The sequence below is a fragment of the Watersipora subatra genome, chromosome 5 (assembly GCF_963576615.1).
Source record: "Watersipora subatra chromosome 5, tzWatSuba1.1, whole genome shotgun sequence".
NCBI lineage: Eukaryota > Metazoa > Bryozoa > Gymnolaemata > Cheilostomatida > Watersiporidae > Watersipora > Watersipora subatra.
In genome coordinates this window covers 31,216,657-31,236,460 of record NC_088712.1, presented here as the reverse complement: position 1 = coordinate 31,236,460, position 19,804 = coordinate 31,216,657, and the positions used below count along the sequence as shown (strand labels likewise).

At 35.5% G+C, this 19,804-nt stretch overlaps 1 protein-coding gene across 1 annotated transcript in view; it reads right to left on the bottom strand.

Moving 5' to 3' along the window:
- LOC137397620 (xylosyl- and glucuronyltransferase LARGE2s-like) overlaps nucleotides 1–19,804 on the bottom strand; it is a 74,407-nt gene that overhangs the window by 3,167 nt on the left and 51,436 nt on the right. Inside the window, exons 9-13 of the mRNA XM_068083913.1 lie at nucleotides 14,567–14,689; nucleotides 7,257–7,616; nucleotides 3,541–3,696; nucleotides 3,247–3,402; nucleotides 859–965 (exon numbers count right to left, since the gene is read on the bottom strand). Coding sequence (XP_067940014.1) covers nucleotides 859–965; nucleotides 3,247–3,402; nucleotides 3,541–3,696; nucleotides 7,257–7,616; nucleotides 14,567–14,689 — 902 coding nt within the window. The remainder of the gene's footprint in view (nucleotides 1–858; nucleotides 966–3,246; nucleotides 3,403–3,540; nucleotides 3,697–7,256; nucleotides 7,617–14,566; nucleotides 14,690–19,804) is intronic.

Genomic DNA, 19,804 nt, shown 5'->3' with positions numbered 1-19,804 from the left:
CTCTAGCTACTCCTATTAGTGTATCATGTATGAGAATTGAATGAGTCGTTCATAGAGAAATAAGGTGTGTGACGCATTCAACCACAACGAGTTGAACCTAGCCAAACTAAACATGGTGGAAGCAGTTCGGCTGTAGGCAGTTAGTGGTTACCTTCTAAAGTTCTAGCTCTCCTTTTAAATCAATAAATAAACAAGTATGAGTCAGACAACCACTATAGAGAGTACAGAGAGTATAAATGCCTCGGTACAGCCAAAAATGCCCAGAGAGAAAAACTGTGTCTTGTCAGTTATACTATCCACCTTCTTCCAACTTGATTCGTTGAAAACCGCAAATAGCTACGGGTCTGAACCTGATATTGCCCACAGCGCAAGCCAATTCTAATAATATCGTGGTGTCCTGATGGAACTATTTGGAATGGTTGTACCATACACCTAGGCTTCAACATAAATAACAGTGGCTAGCTTGGATCTATCTCTACAAACTTACATTCATGTTACCTTTATCTATAGACCTATTGACTATACTATATTAACTATATATTAAGCATAGTTAATAGGTCTATGCCTTTATCTATCTATAGATTGTGAACACCTTCGGCTACTCTATTTGTTTAGTACCTTTCCATGTTGCTAGGTGCTTGTTAAAAAATCTATCAGTCCTGCTTGCCTTAGCCTGAATATCTACACCTGTCTTGCATAGACGTATTTACCTGAATATCTACACCTGTCTTGCATAGACGCATTTACCTGAATATCTACACCTGTATTGCATAGACGTACTTACCTGAACATCTACACCTGTATTCCATAGACATACTTACCTAGATATCTGTATTTGTCTTGCATCGACGCACTTACCTGAATATCTGCACCTGGCCAGTATCCACATATTTTTTCAGTTGTTCTTTGGTAAAAGGCAGTTGAGGTCGATACTGCTGCGTTTGAAATGCTGGTACTACCAGTGCCTAAACAAACATTAACAACAAATTGGATACAATATATACCCTAGATATTCATGTCAACTGAGCCAGTCAGATATATACTATATATACTTGCTAATGTCGACTGATACAGTCAGATATATACTATACATAATCACACATGTCAACTGAGTCAGTCAGATACATACTATACATATTCACACATGCCAACTGAGTTAGCCAGACATATACTCAACATATTCACAGATTATTTAATATTGTGGTATATATATATATATTTGAAAAATTATTGCGAAAAAGTAAACTTTTAGTATTTGCGTTACAAATTTGTTTCGTGCGGAGCACTCATCAGACGCGATTGTACTAAAATGAAAAGCTTTACCGAATGTGCCAAAATATCAGAAATGGGCTCGCTGTGGTAATCATGTAATTCAGTGCTAAGTGTAACCGAGAAGATAACTCCTAGCATGTCTGCAATTAGAAGTCAATTCATTTCTTTTATTTAATGTGCCTAAGTGTGGTTTGCATATTATGAAGTATTTTTCAAGTAAACATAATTTGCATCGTTTTGTTTTGTTTGTATATGGTTGTGCTTGAGTTAGTATTTTCCATGTTATGTTGTATGTTGAGTTGCTTTCTTTCAACTTCCAAATGTGCTTGCTCAATTCTGTGTGGTGTTGTTTGTTTTTGTGGTTAAACGAGGCTTTATGGTTACTGTATCTAGTTTTAAATTCGGTTGAGCAAAGTCCTATGTAGGTTGCTACGTGGTTGTTTGTGTTGTTGCTTACTGTTGCTTGATATATCACATTTTTGGCTCTGCATTTTCCTTCCAAAGGGCAGTTGTTCTTTTGTCTGCAGTTGCATATATATATATACATGTTATTGCAGTTGCAATAACATATATACATATATATATGTTATTTAATACACCCAGCTAGATGTGTTAATTGCGCAGAGAGTATACTGGAATATTTATGTGATAGTAGCCAAACTAGTTGCATAGAGCATTCTCTATCTTCCAACTATTTGCATATCTGGGGGAGTTTTAGAAGACATAAGACAATTCTGCTCAAGATGCAACATTGGTTAAACAAGGTGAAGGTGCTTAACATCCTACAACAGGGACACATCTATAGTGCCAATAATTCCACCTAAAATTCCACCCATAATTCCACCTATAATTCCACCCATAACTCCACCTATAATTCCACCCATAATTCCACCTAAAATTCCACCCATAATTCCATCTATAATTCCACGTAAGGTTTGTTGGTTCAACGTCAGTAGTGCACTTGGTGTGAATCACGCTTCACCACAGCCAAACAGTGACAAATAGTACATTACATAAGCATACAATGCTAAACGTAGACCCAATCATACCAACTGTATGATATTAAAAATCATACCAACTGTAGGTTATGATGTTAACGGAGACGAGGCCAACAGGTCTATGCAATCTTTTGACGTTATGAACTATAACGTAGCAATGAACAATAACTCCATTCCTAGAATTATGTTGTCTCTACGGCTCCAATTTCAAGCAATAAATCACCTCTATTGGACAGTTAAAAGGGTAAACCAGCTTGAAGTAATTTGCCCAGGCAAACTAGCTCTAGCTATTAAACCCTGTACAATCAATAACCTTGACTTCACAACTGTTCCTTGCTATCAGCTGCTTGGAAAAAAGGTTTAATACGGAACAATCCATGCAACCCTTGCATAACAGAGGCCAGAGAATTTTACTTGAGACGGTAATTTCATCCTAATCCTAGAAAAATTTGTTAGAAGGTAAATTAAGTTTGTTGGAAATGAAAAGATTGGGGGTTTTAAGGAAAATATAGAACTGCAGCACATGAACCGTAGACATGCCAGTTGTGACAAGACTTTTATACACTCCTTAAGTTCAATGTTGACTCAGGTGACTTTGGACGTTCGACAAGTATCCACGAGCAGCTCATGTAGCTGCCATTACTGCTGACACTGTGCTCGTCAACGATAGCCAAAGTGATCTTTACCTCAAACCATTTATCATAAACAGTATCGTGCAAGTCTCACACCCTCTGTGTTTCCGCTCCAGATTATAATGCTGAAACTCTCCCACTTCCATAGGAGTTGAATCAACTGCGGAACCCGAATAAACCATAAGAAGACAACTCCAGTGTGGTTGATCAGAAAAAGCCAGCCTAGATGCAAACATTATGTAAATGCAAGAATCGCTTGGAGTAAAATAAGACCTGTTCCAATCCTAAATAAATTCATCTGAAGACAGACATCCAAACCTTAATCAAATATTAAATGGACTCACCAATTTTCTGTTTTGAATATCATGGAGGGCAGCCGACTCCTTGACGTACTCACACATGTTTGCCATGGGTAAAAAGTCGATGTCGGTAAGAAAGACATACTGAGTGAGGGCGTTGTCTAAGGCAACATTTCTCAACTGGTTTACAGGATAGTGAGTCTGAAAGGAGAAGATAACTTAAGTTACTTGCAGTGGTAACATGCAGTGTGTCCTGGACTAATCTGATCATGCACATAGATAAACATGAAGGAGGGTGAGAGACTAGAATGAACAAATTACACACCATTAACAACCTACCCCAGTCTTGAATATGACATGATAGCCTATGTTCTCTCTTGCACTGATGATGGCAGAGTTGCTGACAAAGTCATAGAACTGCTGTGCCTCATTATCACTGAGGTAGAGGGCTAGACTCATCGGCCCTGTCCAATGCTCACAAAGCAGCTCGAGAACCTGCATCCAATCAAAGAGTACATCTGAACAGGACAGCGCTGAGAATCTGAGGTAGCACTGACCAGTAAGACAGGATAAGTAGCAGTAATAAGAGTAGTTCTAGGGGGTAAAAAGGTGCTAATGTACTAATGTTACTGCTGTTTTTGATGACAAGAACTCCACAGTTTAAATTACGCTTAAAAATAGAAATCTACTATATAAACGGCAATCATTGTCTGTCTGCGTGTTTGATTGAGTGTCCGCCTTATAGAGTACCGTACTTTTCTGACTATTACCCGCTACTAGGTATCTAGGGCGGGTTAACGGGAATCTCCGGTTAATACATGCCTCTATGCATAACCTATTCATCGTTTTTACACAAAAATCACGTCATCTCTGGTTAGCGGGCGCCTCTTTATGGTGCCCAACGACACTGGTGCATTTGAAACAGCAAAGTTGCTGCCATGTTAAAAAGCACCGTCCTGAGTTCTGCGGCCTATACAAAGGTGCCTATACAGCTATACAAATGTACTAATCATTAAATAAAATAAATTAATGAATAGTAATTTACATGTGATTAATATTTACTGCCAACATGTACCGAGAAGGTCACGCGAACGTTGGTTTAATGCGACTGGAAAAAACGCAGTTCTCACCTACTAAATTTCTACATAAAAAAAGGTAAGTACTTTTTATTCAATGTTGTATTGTCTATGAATTACCACATCTCCACTACATAACCCTTTCACTTGCGTCCATGTACAAATTTAGCCATCGGCCTACTGCCAGCCATTTTGCCGATATTGCTTAATATGTATACAATATTTTTTCAATTTCAAACTCCATCTAGAAAGTTTGTTTTGGTTATATAATTCATTTTGCCAACATGTTAACAAGCAGTGCTATACAAAAAATTCGTTGTATCTATCCTTTGTGCATTGATAAAGCGATGTGAAGCTACAAAGCAAAACGATCCTCTACAATGTTCCTTATTCTTACAAAACCATTACTTTCATCGCCATCAGAGTCAGTGTTGATATTGCTTTTTAATTATCTGTGTAATCACAAAAGAATCGGCTATAATGTCATCAACATAAGTAGTTATTTGTTTTCCAATTCGGACGCCTTTGATGAACTTACACAAAAATGTTCGTTTTCAAGTTGGAAATCCCCAAATAAAGATTTAAATATTAAACTTTAGGCTAATTTTATAGAGAAATCTTAGGACAACACTGTCACTACCATAAAAGTCCTAAAGATCGTTGGTCATGTTATCAACGAATAATAAAACTCAGTTGCTAGAAATTGCTGGGAATGTCGCAAAAATGTGTCTACGGCGGTCGACCATAGAAAACGCATAAATGAGTTTACTTCGGTGAAAGGGTTGAAAATGTTGGATTTGCCACTGTTTGTGATAGTAAACATGTTCATTTCCTTCCTAGTTACTTTTGCTTTTTTCCAGCTACGAGTACTACAGAACTACAGAACTTGCACGGGTACTTACTACTAGTAATACTTACTTAACACTGTTTGTGATAGTTGGACAAGTTCATTTCCTTCAGCAACTGAGTTACTAATTTTTTTTCCAGCTACGAGTAGGCCTACTGTAACTTACTACTACAAAACTTGCACGAGTACTCCGGGGGTTGCGATAGGTGATGGTGAAAAGAAAGAGAGCAGCCAGTATCGACTTACTGTCACCCTGCTTTAGCCATGACCAGCTGTACGTCGCCTGCTAAAAAGTAGGCACAAACCGAAAACTGTTTGTTCATACACCCGACAGAAAAACAAAAGATGTTGTTATCCGCAAGTGTTGCGTTGAACTAACATTGTGTTATTGTTATGTCATGCTATGCTCTTCATGTTCTGCTATACCACATGCAGCATTTTCTAACATATTTTTCAGTATATATATATATTTTCATGCATTCGTTATCCTTATTGTATCTCATAAAAAGGCTATCATGTTAGCGTCATGTTTTATTATTGTAAGGTGCTAATGCTGTATCTGCCTTGACATCATACTGTCTGTGCTGTTATACATATAAATTTTATCAACACAACCTCATTACTGTTTGTATATACCATGTCAAAACACAGGCTACAGACGAAAAACTGGTGAGCTATGATTAGTGTTTTAAGCATGTAGTCTCCATTCAATAAATGCTGGCGATAGCAAAATATTGTGTATAATTTTTTAGAAGATGCAAAACTTTTCAATACTGCCAGATTGAAGAACTTCAGTTTGCCTCGCAATGTCAATTTCATTATCAGTTCTCTGTACACAAATAGGGCAACGCCGCTTTGAGTGGTTTGAGACTGATGCATTGTAGACTAGCTGTAAAACGTATTGCAGATTTCCAATGTTCTCCCAACATTATTGACATATATGACTGCATATGTGTATGCATTTTGTGATCGGGTCAAAAAATTTCAGTAGACTGTATATTTGGAGTTGTTTTACAGTATGAAAGACAACTTTCGATAAACCTCTTGCTGTACATGAATCTGTTCCCATGGATGGGTAATGCAGCTAGCAGTTTGGGGCCGTGGCGTCACTCGGGGAGGCGCGGGAGACCTTTTTTGCCCCGAGTGCAGCAAGCGTATCCAGGCGCAGCTTTCCGGATGAATGAGTTGGCGAGTGCGAGGCGATTGATTGCAAAGCGATTGAGTGCTAGGCGATTGATTGCAAGGTGATTTATTGCGAGGCGATCGATTGCAAGGTGAGTGCGAGGCACTTGATTGCGAGGCGACTAATTGCGAGTGCGAAGCGATTGATTGCGAGGCGAGTGCAAGAGCACGATTGTCAACTGCTCGGCGGGTAAAGACTGGTCAGCCAAGGCGGGGGCTCGGCGACAGAAGTACGCGATCGTCAACTGCAAATATAGACGGGTATGGAGGACGGACGCATGAATCTAGACACATGAAGCTAGAATATTTACTAGATTTTACACGCATCTAGCTGTGAAACACATTGCAGATTTCCATTATTCTCCCCAACATTATTGACATGTAATATGTGTGTGCATATTCAGGGCAACAATTTCAGTAAACAATTTACATAATAATACATTGGGGCAACAATTTCAGTAGACTGCATATTTGGAGTTGTTATGCAGTATGAAAGACAACTCTCAATAAACCTTATGCTGCGCGTGAATCTGTTCCAGTAGGCGGGTAATGCAGTTAGTAGATTATAAAAATCGACAAAACTGTCTTGTAAGATGAAAAGCTAAGGTTAGTGCCTTAAACAAGGAGTAAGTCTCTAAGTATAAAATTGAGGGCAAATAAGTTGGAACTAGCGCTACGAGCCACTATGCATAGGGTGAGGGAAACAGTGAGCTATCTACAAGTAGTTGGAGCTAGAACGATGTTGACTCACCCCCAAACTATCAATGCTAGACTTAGTGACATCGACTCATCCCCAACCTAACAATGCTTGACTTAGTGATGTTGACTCACCCCCAACATATCAATGCTAGACTGAGTGATGTTGACTCACCTCCAACCTATCAATTCTAGACTGAGTGATGCTGACTCACCCCAACCTGTCAATGCTAGACTGAGTGATGTTGACTCACCCCCAACCTATCAATGCTAAGCTGAGCAACGAGAGTCACATCACCGGGTTGAACAGTGTAGTTATACTTGAGGTAGTAAAGGTGGAGACGACCTCTGCTGCTCTGTCTCAGGCCCTCGACCTGATAGCAGGCCAAAGAAACCTCTGGACTTCTATCGAGGAGCTCGCTAATGACAGAGTGCGTAGTGGAGCTGTTAGACTTGAACTGGGGACAGTTAGCTGACAGAGATTTATGTTTGAGCAGGTTACCGTCGTATTGGAGGAACATGAAATAGGTATTCTTAAAATGGTCTGATGTGGCATCCTTTTTCCTTGAACCAAAGTAGACCTGATATTTTTCAGGAGAGTTGAAGTGAATTGCCTGTAATCAATGAAGCCTAACACTATAGATGATATCAGTGAGAAGTGTATTTGACTTGCTTCAACATGCTGATTATATGCGTATATACACATACATTCATATATATATATATATATATATATATATATCTATATATATATATATACATATATACACATACATTCATATATATATACACACATACATTCATATATATACACATACATTCATACATATACACATACATTCATATATATATATATATATATATATATATATATATATATATATATATATATATATATATATATATATATATATATATATATATATACACACACATACATTCATATATATACATACATACACACACATATATATACACATGTACACACATATATATATACAGAAACATATATATGTATATATATACATATATATATATATACACATACCTATATATACATAAACATACATACACACATATATATACATATACATATATATATATACACATACATATATAAACACATACATATATTAACACATACATATATATGTATATATACATATATATGTATATATATATATTGCATAAGATATGTTAAATAAAAATAGATCTTCTGTCCAAAGACTTTTTTATTACCCGGGCAACGCCTGATAATACAGCTAGTATATATATGTATATATATACATGTATATACTAGCTGTATTACCGGGTACTACGATATTTAACATATCGTATGCACCATTTACCATTCTAACTTTTAATCTTCATATCATGAGAAAATATTTTTAAGCAGTTCAAATGAATTAAGAAAAAAAGAAAACAACTGTAAAGGCTTTCAAACAACTACCACTTTTAAATTTCATATCACAAAAGAAGTGTTTTGTTGAAATAAATTAAGAAAAAAAATAAAACTGTAAATGTGAAATCCTTAGCAAATAATAGCTAAATATAATCTGTTTAGCTATGATCATAATGAAAAATTATTTCGTATATGATTATATGATTTTAGTTTGCCTCAGTGTTAGCATCATAAGGTGAACATATCGTAGAGTGGTATAGAAACCCTAATAGTAATCTAATGCAATCACTGCCTGTTAAAAATCATCATCATTAAAAATAGTAACGAAACAATATGTTAACCTTAGTAACCATAATTATCTACAATAACTTTAGTGCATTTTGTGGGTCTGATCTGTAAAAATGCAATATTGCAATGTTCTATATGCAGAGTTCTTACCTTCAATACAGACGTGTAACATAAACGCTGAATCCAACTTATATGTATTTAGTTTACTAAAAACATACTTGAAAGTTTTCACATGCATTTAGTAAACTTTTAACTAAGATTTAATCTATGTTTACCATCTGTTTGCGTACAACTGATTTTACAACGGATGAGACTGTTTACAACAACGGATGAGACTGTTTACAACAACGGATGAGACTGTTTACAACAACGGATGAGACTGTTTACAACAACGGATGAGACTGTTTACAACAACGGATGAGACTGTTTACAACAACGGATGAGACTGTTTACAACAACGGATGAGACTGTTTACAACAACGGATGAGACTGTTTACAACAACGGATGAGACTGTTTACAACAACGGATGAGACTGTTTACAACAACGGATGAGACTGTTTACAACAACGGATGAGACTGATACAACGGAGATACAACAATAAATCTTAATTTCGAGAACAATTAATCTTGATACCGTTTTGCGAAAAACAAATTAGCTCTAGTATTGCGAAGACAGAAAAAGCATCGTGTTTCATAGAGTTAATAAAAAACAAATTAGCTCTAGTATTGCGAAGACAGAAAAAGCATCGTGTTTCATAGAGTTAATAAAAAACAAATTAGCTCTAGTATTACGAAGACAGAAAAAGCATCGTGTTTCATAGAGTTAATAAAAAACCAATTAGCTCTAGTATTGCGAAGACAGAAAAAGCATCGTGTTTCATAGAGTTAATAAAAAACCAATTAGCTCTAGTATTGCGAAGACAGAAAAAGCATCGTGTTTCATAGAGTTAATAAAAAACCAATTAGCTCTAGTATTGCGAAGACAGAAAAAGCATCGTGTTTCATAGAGTTAATAAAAAACAAATTAGCTCTAGTATTGCGAAGACAGAAAAAGCATCGTGTTTCATAGAGTTAATAAAAAACCAATTAGCTCTAGTATTGCGAAGACAGAAAAAGCATCGTGTTTCATAGAGTTAATAAAAAACCAATTAGCTCTAGTATTGCGAAGACAGAAAAAGCATCGTGTTTCATAGAGTTAATAAAAAACCAATTAGCTCTAGTATTACGAAGACAGAAAAAGCATCGTGTTTCATAGAGTTAATAGACTTCATAGAACTTCAATTAAGCATTTAGCGTGGAAGTACCAATAAATTAATGCGCTAGAAATATTATTATTATCATAATTAAGAAAACGTATTGTGGCTGGGAAAGTCTGGGGAGTCTTCGGAGCAGCGGAAATAAATTAGGTGAGCAAATAAATGTTGATATGAAATAAATAGCAAGTACCGTACTTTTCGGGCTACTAACCGCTACTTTTTCCCGATGTTTTGAGCCATGCGGCTTATTTAGAGGCTGCGGCTGTTCTGTGATTTTTCCCTTCACGGCGCATTAACCAGAGTCTACTGTTAGTGCGCTTCTAGCGGTGAAAGAAAAAACGAAACGATGCTTAACGGTACTGTTCCATTAGGCACTGGTTTAAAAAGCATCGGTTAATACTGAACAATTCCTAACGACACTATTCCGTTTTAACCCACAAAGTTGTTGCCGTGTTAAAAAGCACCGCAATGAGTTCTGCGGCCTATACAAAAGGTTTGGCCAATGTATTGTTTTATTATCGCTTTTTTGAAAATAAAGCAGATGCGGCTTATATAGGGCTGCGGTTAATAGTCCGCAAAGTACGGTATGTAAACTACGAAACAGATGATTTTGTAATGATACAAACTGAGAAAACCCAATAAAAATCGTTATTTTCTTTTTAATCAATAAAATTGCCAATTTTTAATTTTGAGAGAATCTATTGTTGATATAGTGTTGCTGAAAAACAAATTAGCCCTACTACGGTGAGGACGAAAAAGCATCGAGTTTCATAGACTTAAAAGAGTTCATAGAGTTAAAATTAATACTTCATTTTGGGTGTGAAAACGGAAAATAATGTATACGTTAGGTAGTAAGAGCGAGCAATTGGAAGAGCTTTCCATGGTCTCGTGGTTAAAGCGCTGGATTATCTAACTGCAATCTTCGTGAACTCAAGTCCAGCCAAATGTGGAATTCCAAATTTTCATAGCTATAGCTGGACATACCGAAAATAGACGACAGAAAACAGACGACAGACTTTGAGAAATAGATATCTAGACATATATTTGCTGGTGGAATACACATAAATATATGTATATATATATATAATGTATATATATATATACATTTAACGAAAGTCACCTTACGAGTGCAGAAGCACGAAACAGACCTGGTGTGACCACAAGGAGAAAGAACAACCTAAATTTTAAGATAGGTAACCTTACCCTATTCTAACACGCTAGTTAGTTATATATATACACATATGTATATATCTATTACCTATATATATATTCCTCAAAGTATGTCTGTCTGTCATTCCGGCTATAGCGCACGCTGATTATTTTACCAATGCGACCAAGCGTTATGACGCCTCTGTTAAAAAATATTTTTCAGAAGGTTCAATTACTATATCTGGGGTCAAGGCCAATTCTTCTCACGCGGACAATTATATTATCTCGAGAAGGAATAGCCTCGACATTATTCCTCCGTTCAGTCAGACAAAGACATTTCGATGTCTCATTTTTACATTTGTATCAGTATCGAGTGGTACCAGTATCGTCGTATTCAGTTTTGATGGAGAGGTTTTGCTGGAACAGTAATCTTTTTTATACACACACAGCTATGCAATGAAATGTTATTAATAATGCAACATATTCAGGATTTTATTTTGTTTTCTCAGTTTGTATTTTTGTGTCATTACCGTGTCATTGTGTCTTCTTTTATTGTAATCGTATCAAAACTGCTTTAATTTAGTTTCTACTTGCTAATTATTTCACATTTACATCTAAAACTTTATATAGCCATTTTTATCTTAATCCATTTCAACAGCACAAAACATTTTCCTCATGATATGAAGTTTAAAAGTTAAAGTTATTTGACAAAGTTTAAAAACCTTTACAGTTGTTTTCATTTTTCTCTTAATTTATTTCAACTACACAAAACACTTCTCTATGATATGTAGTTTGAAAGTTAGAATGGCAAATGTTCTTATATGTTAAATAAAATCAATTTTCTGTCCAGACTTTTCTATTACCTGGGCAACCCGGGTACCACAGCTAGTATACACACATATATATATACAAATGTAAATATATAGATGTAAATATATAGATGTACATAGATATATATATATATACATATACATCTATGTATATCTATATATGTATATATATATACATATATATATATATACAGTCAAACATGGATAACTCGCCCTCGGATAGCTCGAACACATGGTTAACTCGAACGGTTTCTTTGGTCCGTTCCCACATAATGATAAATTGCTTTAGATAAGTCGACCTCAACTTGGTTAACTCGAACAGTTTTTTGCCCAACGGCTAGCAAAACGGTTATCGCTTTAGAAAATCACTTTATTCCAAGGCATAGAGGTAAACCTCAACTTTTCATAATTCATAGGCGTTGTTATTACCACTATCGGCAAAATATTTTTTGTCAACGACTTTTCTAAAGGTTTGGTGAAATTTGATTTTTAACAAACATTCGCTTAGCGATGGCCCTTCGGAAGCGAGGAAAAGTGAGGTAATCTTCGCATAAACTTCAAGAAAAATCAACAAAATTGATCTTGGTTAAAACGCTCAAAAGAAAAAGATGTCTTTTCTTTTGAGCATTTCAACAGCGATCAAGTTTTGCCAATTTTATTCGAAAAAAACGTCTTGGCAATAACATCACCTCAAACAACAAACCAATCTCAAGTGATAGAAAAATCTCTATACATTTTAATAACAAAGTTTTAAACTTTACATTAGAAGCATTTAATTTGAAACAACCCATTTATGCTTTTGATATATATTATAGTTTGTATATGTACATGTATCTACTAATAAATAAATAAATACATGGACTTGTGACAGTGCTTTGATAACTTGAACGCTCTGATAATTCGAGCACTTTCACTCGGTCCCATGAAGTTCGAGTTATCCATGTTTGACTGTATATATATATATATATACACCTACGTATATACATACACATATCTTCTTCTACATATATATTTCTCAAAGTACATGTATGTCTGTCATTCCGGCTATAGCGCACACTGATTATTTTACCAATGCAGCCACGCGTTACGATGCCCCTGTTAAGAAATATTTTTTGAAAGGTTCAATTACTATATCTGGGGTCAAGGCCAATTCTTCTTACGCGGACAATTATATCGTCTCCGTGGAAGAGCATCGACATTATTTCTCTATTCGGTCAGAAAAAAACATTACGATATCTCTTTTTTACATTTGTACTGGTATCGAGAGGTACCAGTATCGCCGTATTCAAAGTTTTGATGGATAGCTTCTAGCGGAACAGTAACCTTTTTTTATACCCACACACTTCTATGCAAGAATTATTATTATTAATTCTACATATTCAGAGTTTTTATTTTATTTTCTCAGTTCAAAATAATTGTATCATTACCAAATCATCTTTTATTGTAATCGTAGCAAAACCGACTTAATTTAACTATTACTTGCTAATTATTTCACAATTTCATCTGAACCTTTTTATGGTTGTTTTATTTTTTTTTAATTATTTGATCTGCACGAAACATTTTCCTCAAGATATGAAGTTTAAAAGTTGTTTGACCAAGTTTGAAAACCTTTACAGTTGCTTTCATTTTCATTCTTAATTTATTTCAACCACACAAAACACTTTTCTCATGATATGTAATTTGAAAGTTAGAATGGCAAATGTTGTTACCTATATGTTAAATACAAATCAATTTTCTGTCCAGACTGTTTTATTACCTGGGCAACGCCGGATAGCATAGCTAGTTTATTTCATATACGTAAGACTAGCTAAATATTTATTATTGACCTATTTATTTCTTTCTTAACAGAGATTGTACTTATCATATGTTATACTTAGATTATAAATTAAAGATTGTTGAAACTTTCTCTTAGATTTCATCTCGATTAAATCAAAATCTAGTTAAAAAAATTTACTATAAAGAAACCAGAAGTGCAACATTATTAACAAGCCAGAAGTCCACAGACACACAGGGCGTATGTATTACATTAAATACCAGTCAAAACACACAAAGAACTGTTTGCTATTGTGGTGGCTGATCGCGCGAGGGGGGGTGGTGGATAATAAGAAAAGAGAGCGACATCAAGATTGAGCCAAGCTCAAGCTCGGCCAAAGAAATGGCCCTCGATAGAGCTTCTGGTCAGTCGAGGGTCAGCCACCGAGTTGTCTTTACGACTCGGGGGAGGGGGTGGCTTAACAACGCAAAAAGACTATATAGGTAGCCTGGATGAGCCAAGAAAAGCAGAGCATCTGGACGTCTCACATCGTGCAGCTCATTGTTTGTTTATTGTATCTTAAACCTATATATATTGAAAAACATGTATACTCATTGCCTTGTACTCAGGTGATTTGATTCTTGTGGAGCAAATAAAAGAACACGGTCAATCCCTTTACACTATTGACACCATGATACACAAAGAATTGTCGACTATCCACAACACATCCGTTCATAGACTTAAAGAGTCCAATGCCACTTGACACAAAGAGTTGTATACTATCCAAAACACATCAGTCCATAGACCCAAAGAGTCCGTAGAACCAAAGAGTCCATAACCCAAAGAGTTCTATGCCACTTGACTCAAAGAATGACCTTTACATACCTTAGCATTTGGAGAGTAACAAGATGGTTCAAATGTGGCCCGTAACGTAACCTGTACATTCCATAGACACGGAAGGGTGTGCACAATCCTATAGTCCTCTTTGATTATGGCGTTGATTATATCCTGCATATAAATATGGCAGCTTTTACCATACTGAATATACATTGGTGACTATATCACAGTCTGTAACGTGCGTGAGGGTAAAAGCACATGGAATCAGCTAGTGAGGGTGAAGCGAGAAAATAACTCTTCAGAGATACTGGCAGAAACTACAAAGAATATCAAAATGCAAAATTGAATAAAAAATTAGAGCCAATCTAAATGGATAAATCAGAACGATGAGTCAGAACCAAAACTTAGCATCACACAATTATGGGGGTTCCATGCTTCAAACGGATTCAGAGTGTAATGGCGCAGTTTTTTTCAGTTTGTCGCAATGTCATTAATTCTTTGACTTACCCTTTTGAAACATTTATTCTGAGCAAAACAAAACCAACACAACAATACAATACCCACCTTTGACCATTGTCCTCCCACTACCCACGTTTTTGCTTAGCAACGCCTATACAGCCAACATCAAAAGTAAACAGTAATTTTATTTTTTAAATCATTATGTCTCTGTTCTTCTTTCCATGTGTAATTTTTCTATTCATTACTAACATATTATGCAAATAAGTTTTAAACGCTGTGTATTTATAATTTATAAAAAATATTATGTCGGAGTTTTACAGGGGCTGGAATGAATTAAGGCATTTATATGATAAAATGCTCTCTACTACGAATTAATTTCCTAAGTCAAGGTTCCAATATATAGCTATCGGTGAACTGGTTGATTATTCCACTAGTGAAAGTTATGGGATACCATTGATAACTTTGAAAGCTCAAACAATGACTGGGTTTCCACGCTTGGAATAGATTTGGAGTCTCTTCCACTCCGAATCATAGAAACAGCAAAGTCCGAACGGAATCGATGCCATTTCGCTTCGCAAAATTTGTGCGAAGGTATTCCGAGTATGACTACTACTTGCTGTCACAGAAACTCTCACTGCGAATGAGTCCGAATTGATACCCAATTAGCTCTACCTAATAGAGGTAATAATTCAGCACATTTCATCGCACTACCACCGGGTATATCGTAGCTACTATTGCCAACGATAGGACGCTCACATGACAATGATGAGATAATTACCTTTTTATTAACATTATTTTGGTTACACCTGTAATATCATTTTTTGTTTTGATCACATTTTTTGTTGTTAATACGACACTTCCATCTTGTCGGCAAAAAGAGGCTTTTTTCAATTCAACTCAATATAGGAAAAAAGCCTATATTCATCATCATCATAAAACAGACTAATTCATGTGACCTCTGAAGTAATAACTGTATAGGAAGTAGTAAATTTTGTTGCTATATGTAATATAGAGGGCAGGAATAAAGAGAACGCAAGAAAAATACTCATCAGGCATCATCGCTGAGTCAGCGCAACAAGTGGACGAAATGTGAATTGAAAAGCAACCGTGACCCATAGCGAGTCTATTTCAACAATTTTTGTTTTGGGAAGTGCACCACTAATCTCGGAAAAATCTATCAAGTGTAACTCCGAATCGTTGAAAAGGTCAGGTGCGAATTAATCGGCAGAGGTCAACTGCAAATCGATTCGAAGCCTGGAAACCCAGTGAGTGTTTGGAGGATTAAGAAAGCACAAATGATTTTGTAACATGTTTTGACTCATTTATATGTAAATGATTTACTTGCACCTACATGTATGCAGTCGTACCTTGACTTAAAAGTGGCCCAACATACAAAAAAATTGGGATAAGGAAACTTCCGACCAAACTTTTGTCTTGAGCATGCAACAAATTTGAGATATGAGCATACAAAACAGTTCTCGATGCAGCCGCAAGATGGCCGAGTATGCGAGAGGCCGCTTATGAGAACAGCATCGCTCAGTCTTTTGATCATAGGTTCATCTTGAAAAAGTTTTCAAAATGCTGGCTAAAAGTGAAGGAGAAAGCGAGTCAAAAAGAGCCAAAGAAGAAATATGCATGAATATATGTACATGTATATGTACAATATATAGTATGTACGTGTATATGTACATACTATATATTGTACATGTATATGCACAATATATAGTATGTACGTGTAGAAGTAAAAAACCCAAAACGAAAACAAAATTAAAATAAAGTTATAAAATTTAAAACTTAATTTTAAGTGTGTGTATAACAAGCCAAGTTCACTTAAGTTAAATTTATGTTAATAGTTTATGTTACATCACGTAGTGTCATAAAAGTGTGGCATACCAAATATGTTGCTATCAAGTTTCTTTCACATTGCTGTTAACTGCTTCATCTGTCTTGAAAGTAAGAGCTGTATACAGCAATATACATAATAATGTTATATCTTGTTGCAGATCATAACCACTAAATAGGTATTTGCTACTTTGTGAGTGTAGGTAGTGAATTACAACAATTAAATTCACGTTTTTTCATTATAATATTCAGTTTTTAGTTGGTTTTTTCATAGTATGGAAATAGATAAATTTGTATTTAGTTATTCTAATGAGAGAATTGGCATACAAGCTCTGCCATGGAACGCATTAAACTCATATGCCGAGGTTTGACTGTATGTGCAACAAAGAACAATTGTAGAAAAAAGCTTGAAACTACGGGACACAATAGTCATGAATCTTCACATGAATCCAAACAGAGATAATTCTCATCATAGTTTAGTCGCAAATGTGTGCTAATCGCGCATCGAACGCTAACTGTATATTGTATGGTAACCCGTGAATCATGTAAGACAACACTAATTTCAAACAGCTTCAGGGATAAACTTAAAAGTTGACTTGCGACAAAATTCATTTTACAGTTATTTGGTATTAAAAGGTTCATCATGTCTTACTCTGTTTTGTTGTAGGTGCAGAATATGTGGAGATGTGATTACAAGCTCTTAAAAGCTCAAAAATGAACAGTTGATCGCAGCCATCACAAAACCCTCGTAGATCGGAATTAGTTTATTTCTCTGACGTAGTCATTACATCTGGTTATTGTTTTGTCACATGATGTTCTCACTTGAATTAAAAGGCCAATAAAAAAGGCTCAATATAAAACTTCTCGTAGCACTAGTTTATGGCAAACACTTTGGGTTTTACCGAAGACCACATATCAAATATGGATGCTCGCTACTTTACAGTTTCATTTCGGCTTGGTCTAATCGTCTAGTCGTAATCTGATCATGTGACCCATACTTCGCAAATAATTTCTGCAGCATTTTTCGATTATCACAGGTGACCAACAGGCTCGTCATGTTTATCTGACAATGATATGTACTCCTTTGAGCTAAGGTTAAAAAGTTTAACGATTTTTTACGGTAAGTTATAAGATATCAGTGCTAAAAGTGACAGCATTACAATGACAATAAAACAGACGCGTAAAAACAATAGACATGGTTTTATTGAGTGCATGAAGTGTATTTGCAAAAATATTTCAACGAATGAGGTTGCATGAAAGTGTAAACAGAAGCCACATTGTACAACTACATCCCATTTGAGCCGTTTTGGAAAGAGATTCTAATCTACCGCGGTTTTGTGATGGCTGCGATGAACTGTTCGTTTTTGAGCTTTTAAGAGCTTGTAATCACATTCCCACATATTTTGCACCTGCAACACAGCAGAGTAAAACATGGTGAATCTTTTGATATCAAATAACTGTAATGTGAATTTTGTTGCAAGTCAACCTTTAAGCATGTTTGCTGGTAAAGCCTTAGAGTTGATTGCTTGTAATAAACTAGATTCTCTGGTTACAACTGAAACTACAATATTTTGTCAATTATTCCTGCTCGTCCATGAGCAGACAACTTATCAAAACTTGAATCTGGCCTAATTAGGATTAATTCTACTGGTCATATAAAGCGGACGGCCACCCACTAAGCATGGGAAAATCCAAGCAAACGATTACCAACTTGAAATCAAGGCAACGTCTAAGGCAGACATGTCCAAAGTCCGGCCTGCGGGCCAAATGTGGCCCAAAGTCAATTTTCATCCAGCCCGCAGCCTCTGTCATCAAATCAATAATATCTGGCCCACCTGTAGAATTACCCTTTGAACACTAACAGCCGATTTTTCAGCATTGCGTATGGTGTGTCAAAATGCCTATCAGCTGAAATTCTGGCATTCACATGGCTTTGTTTACAAAAGCAGCTTTTAAGTAACAGCGTAAACCAATCAGATTATTTCTTGAACAGAATGTTTGATCAGAAATGTCTCAACCATTTGTAACAGTTTTTAAATATCTTCACTTCCTTTGATTTAATAACAGACTTTATGAGAACTATTATTTTATCGCGAAAAAATTGATACGACTCGCTTGTTGGTAGGTCATATATGATTGTGATGCAAATAAAAAATTTTATGATACTAAATATAATTCTCCACTATATTTTGAGTCATGAAATGATGATAAACGTGTGCTCAATGGATACGATGCTACTGTAAATGTTTTTACGAGTTTTTTAAAATCGTACAAACTTTTATAGTTTTGTCGGAATAATGATGACGCACTGTTTTTTCTGTTTGATGACAGTTGCTGTGGGTTGCTCGACCTTTTTACTAATGTTTTACCAAATATCATTGTATTATGAGTATTTTTAGTTATATTTAATAAAAGTTTAAAAACTTAAGATCGTTGGACAGATTGCTTAGGGTTACTGACACCACTGACAAAGACCGACCAAGGTTCAAAGGGATAATAAATTGGGCAGAAGCGCTGTTACCTGCGTGTAAAACATTTAAAAATCCAATCAACATTTATAGTTACTGTCATATTTTAAATGAGCCCTGCACTTGTTGATATGCCTATTGTTCATTTTTCTTAATCGTGTTTAAAAATTCTATAAATATTAAACCATTCAGGACTAATTAGTTATTGGTTGACTGCTCCCCCAGCCTAATTAATTTTTTAGTAGCCTTATAATTAAAATAGAGCTACACAAAATTGAGTATAACTAGAGTTCTTTTCAAAATAATCTTGATTTGTTTTTTGCAGCTTAACAAAGACATTCCAGGCTACAATTTGATATAAATTTTTGTGCACCTTTACAAATTCTACTAACTACAATTTTTAATACTTTCGTGAACTTTTTTTTGATCAAAATTATTTTTTATGTTTCATAGCAGCTCACAAGCAGTTTTCTGGTACTGACATTGTTGGACCTACGCATGTTAGATTGATAGCAAA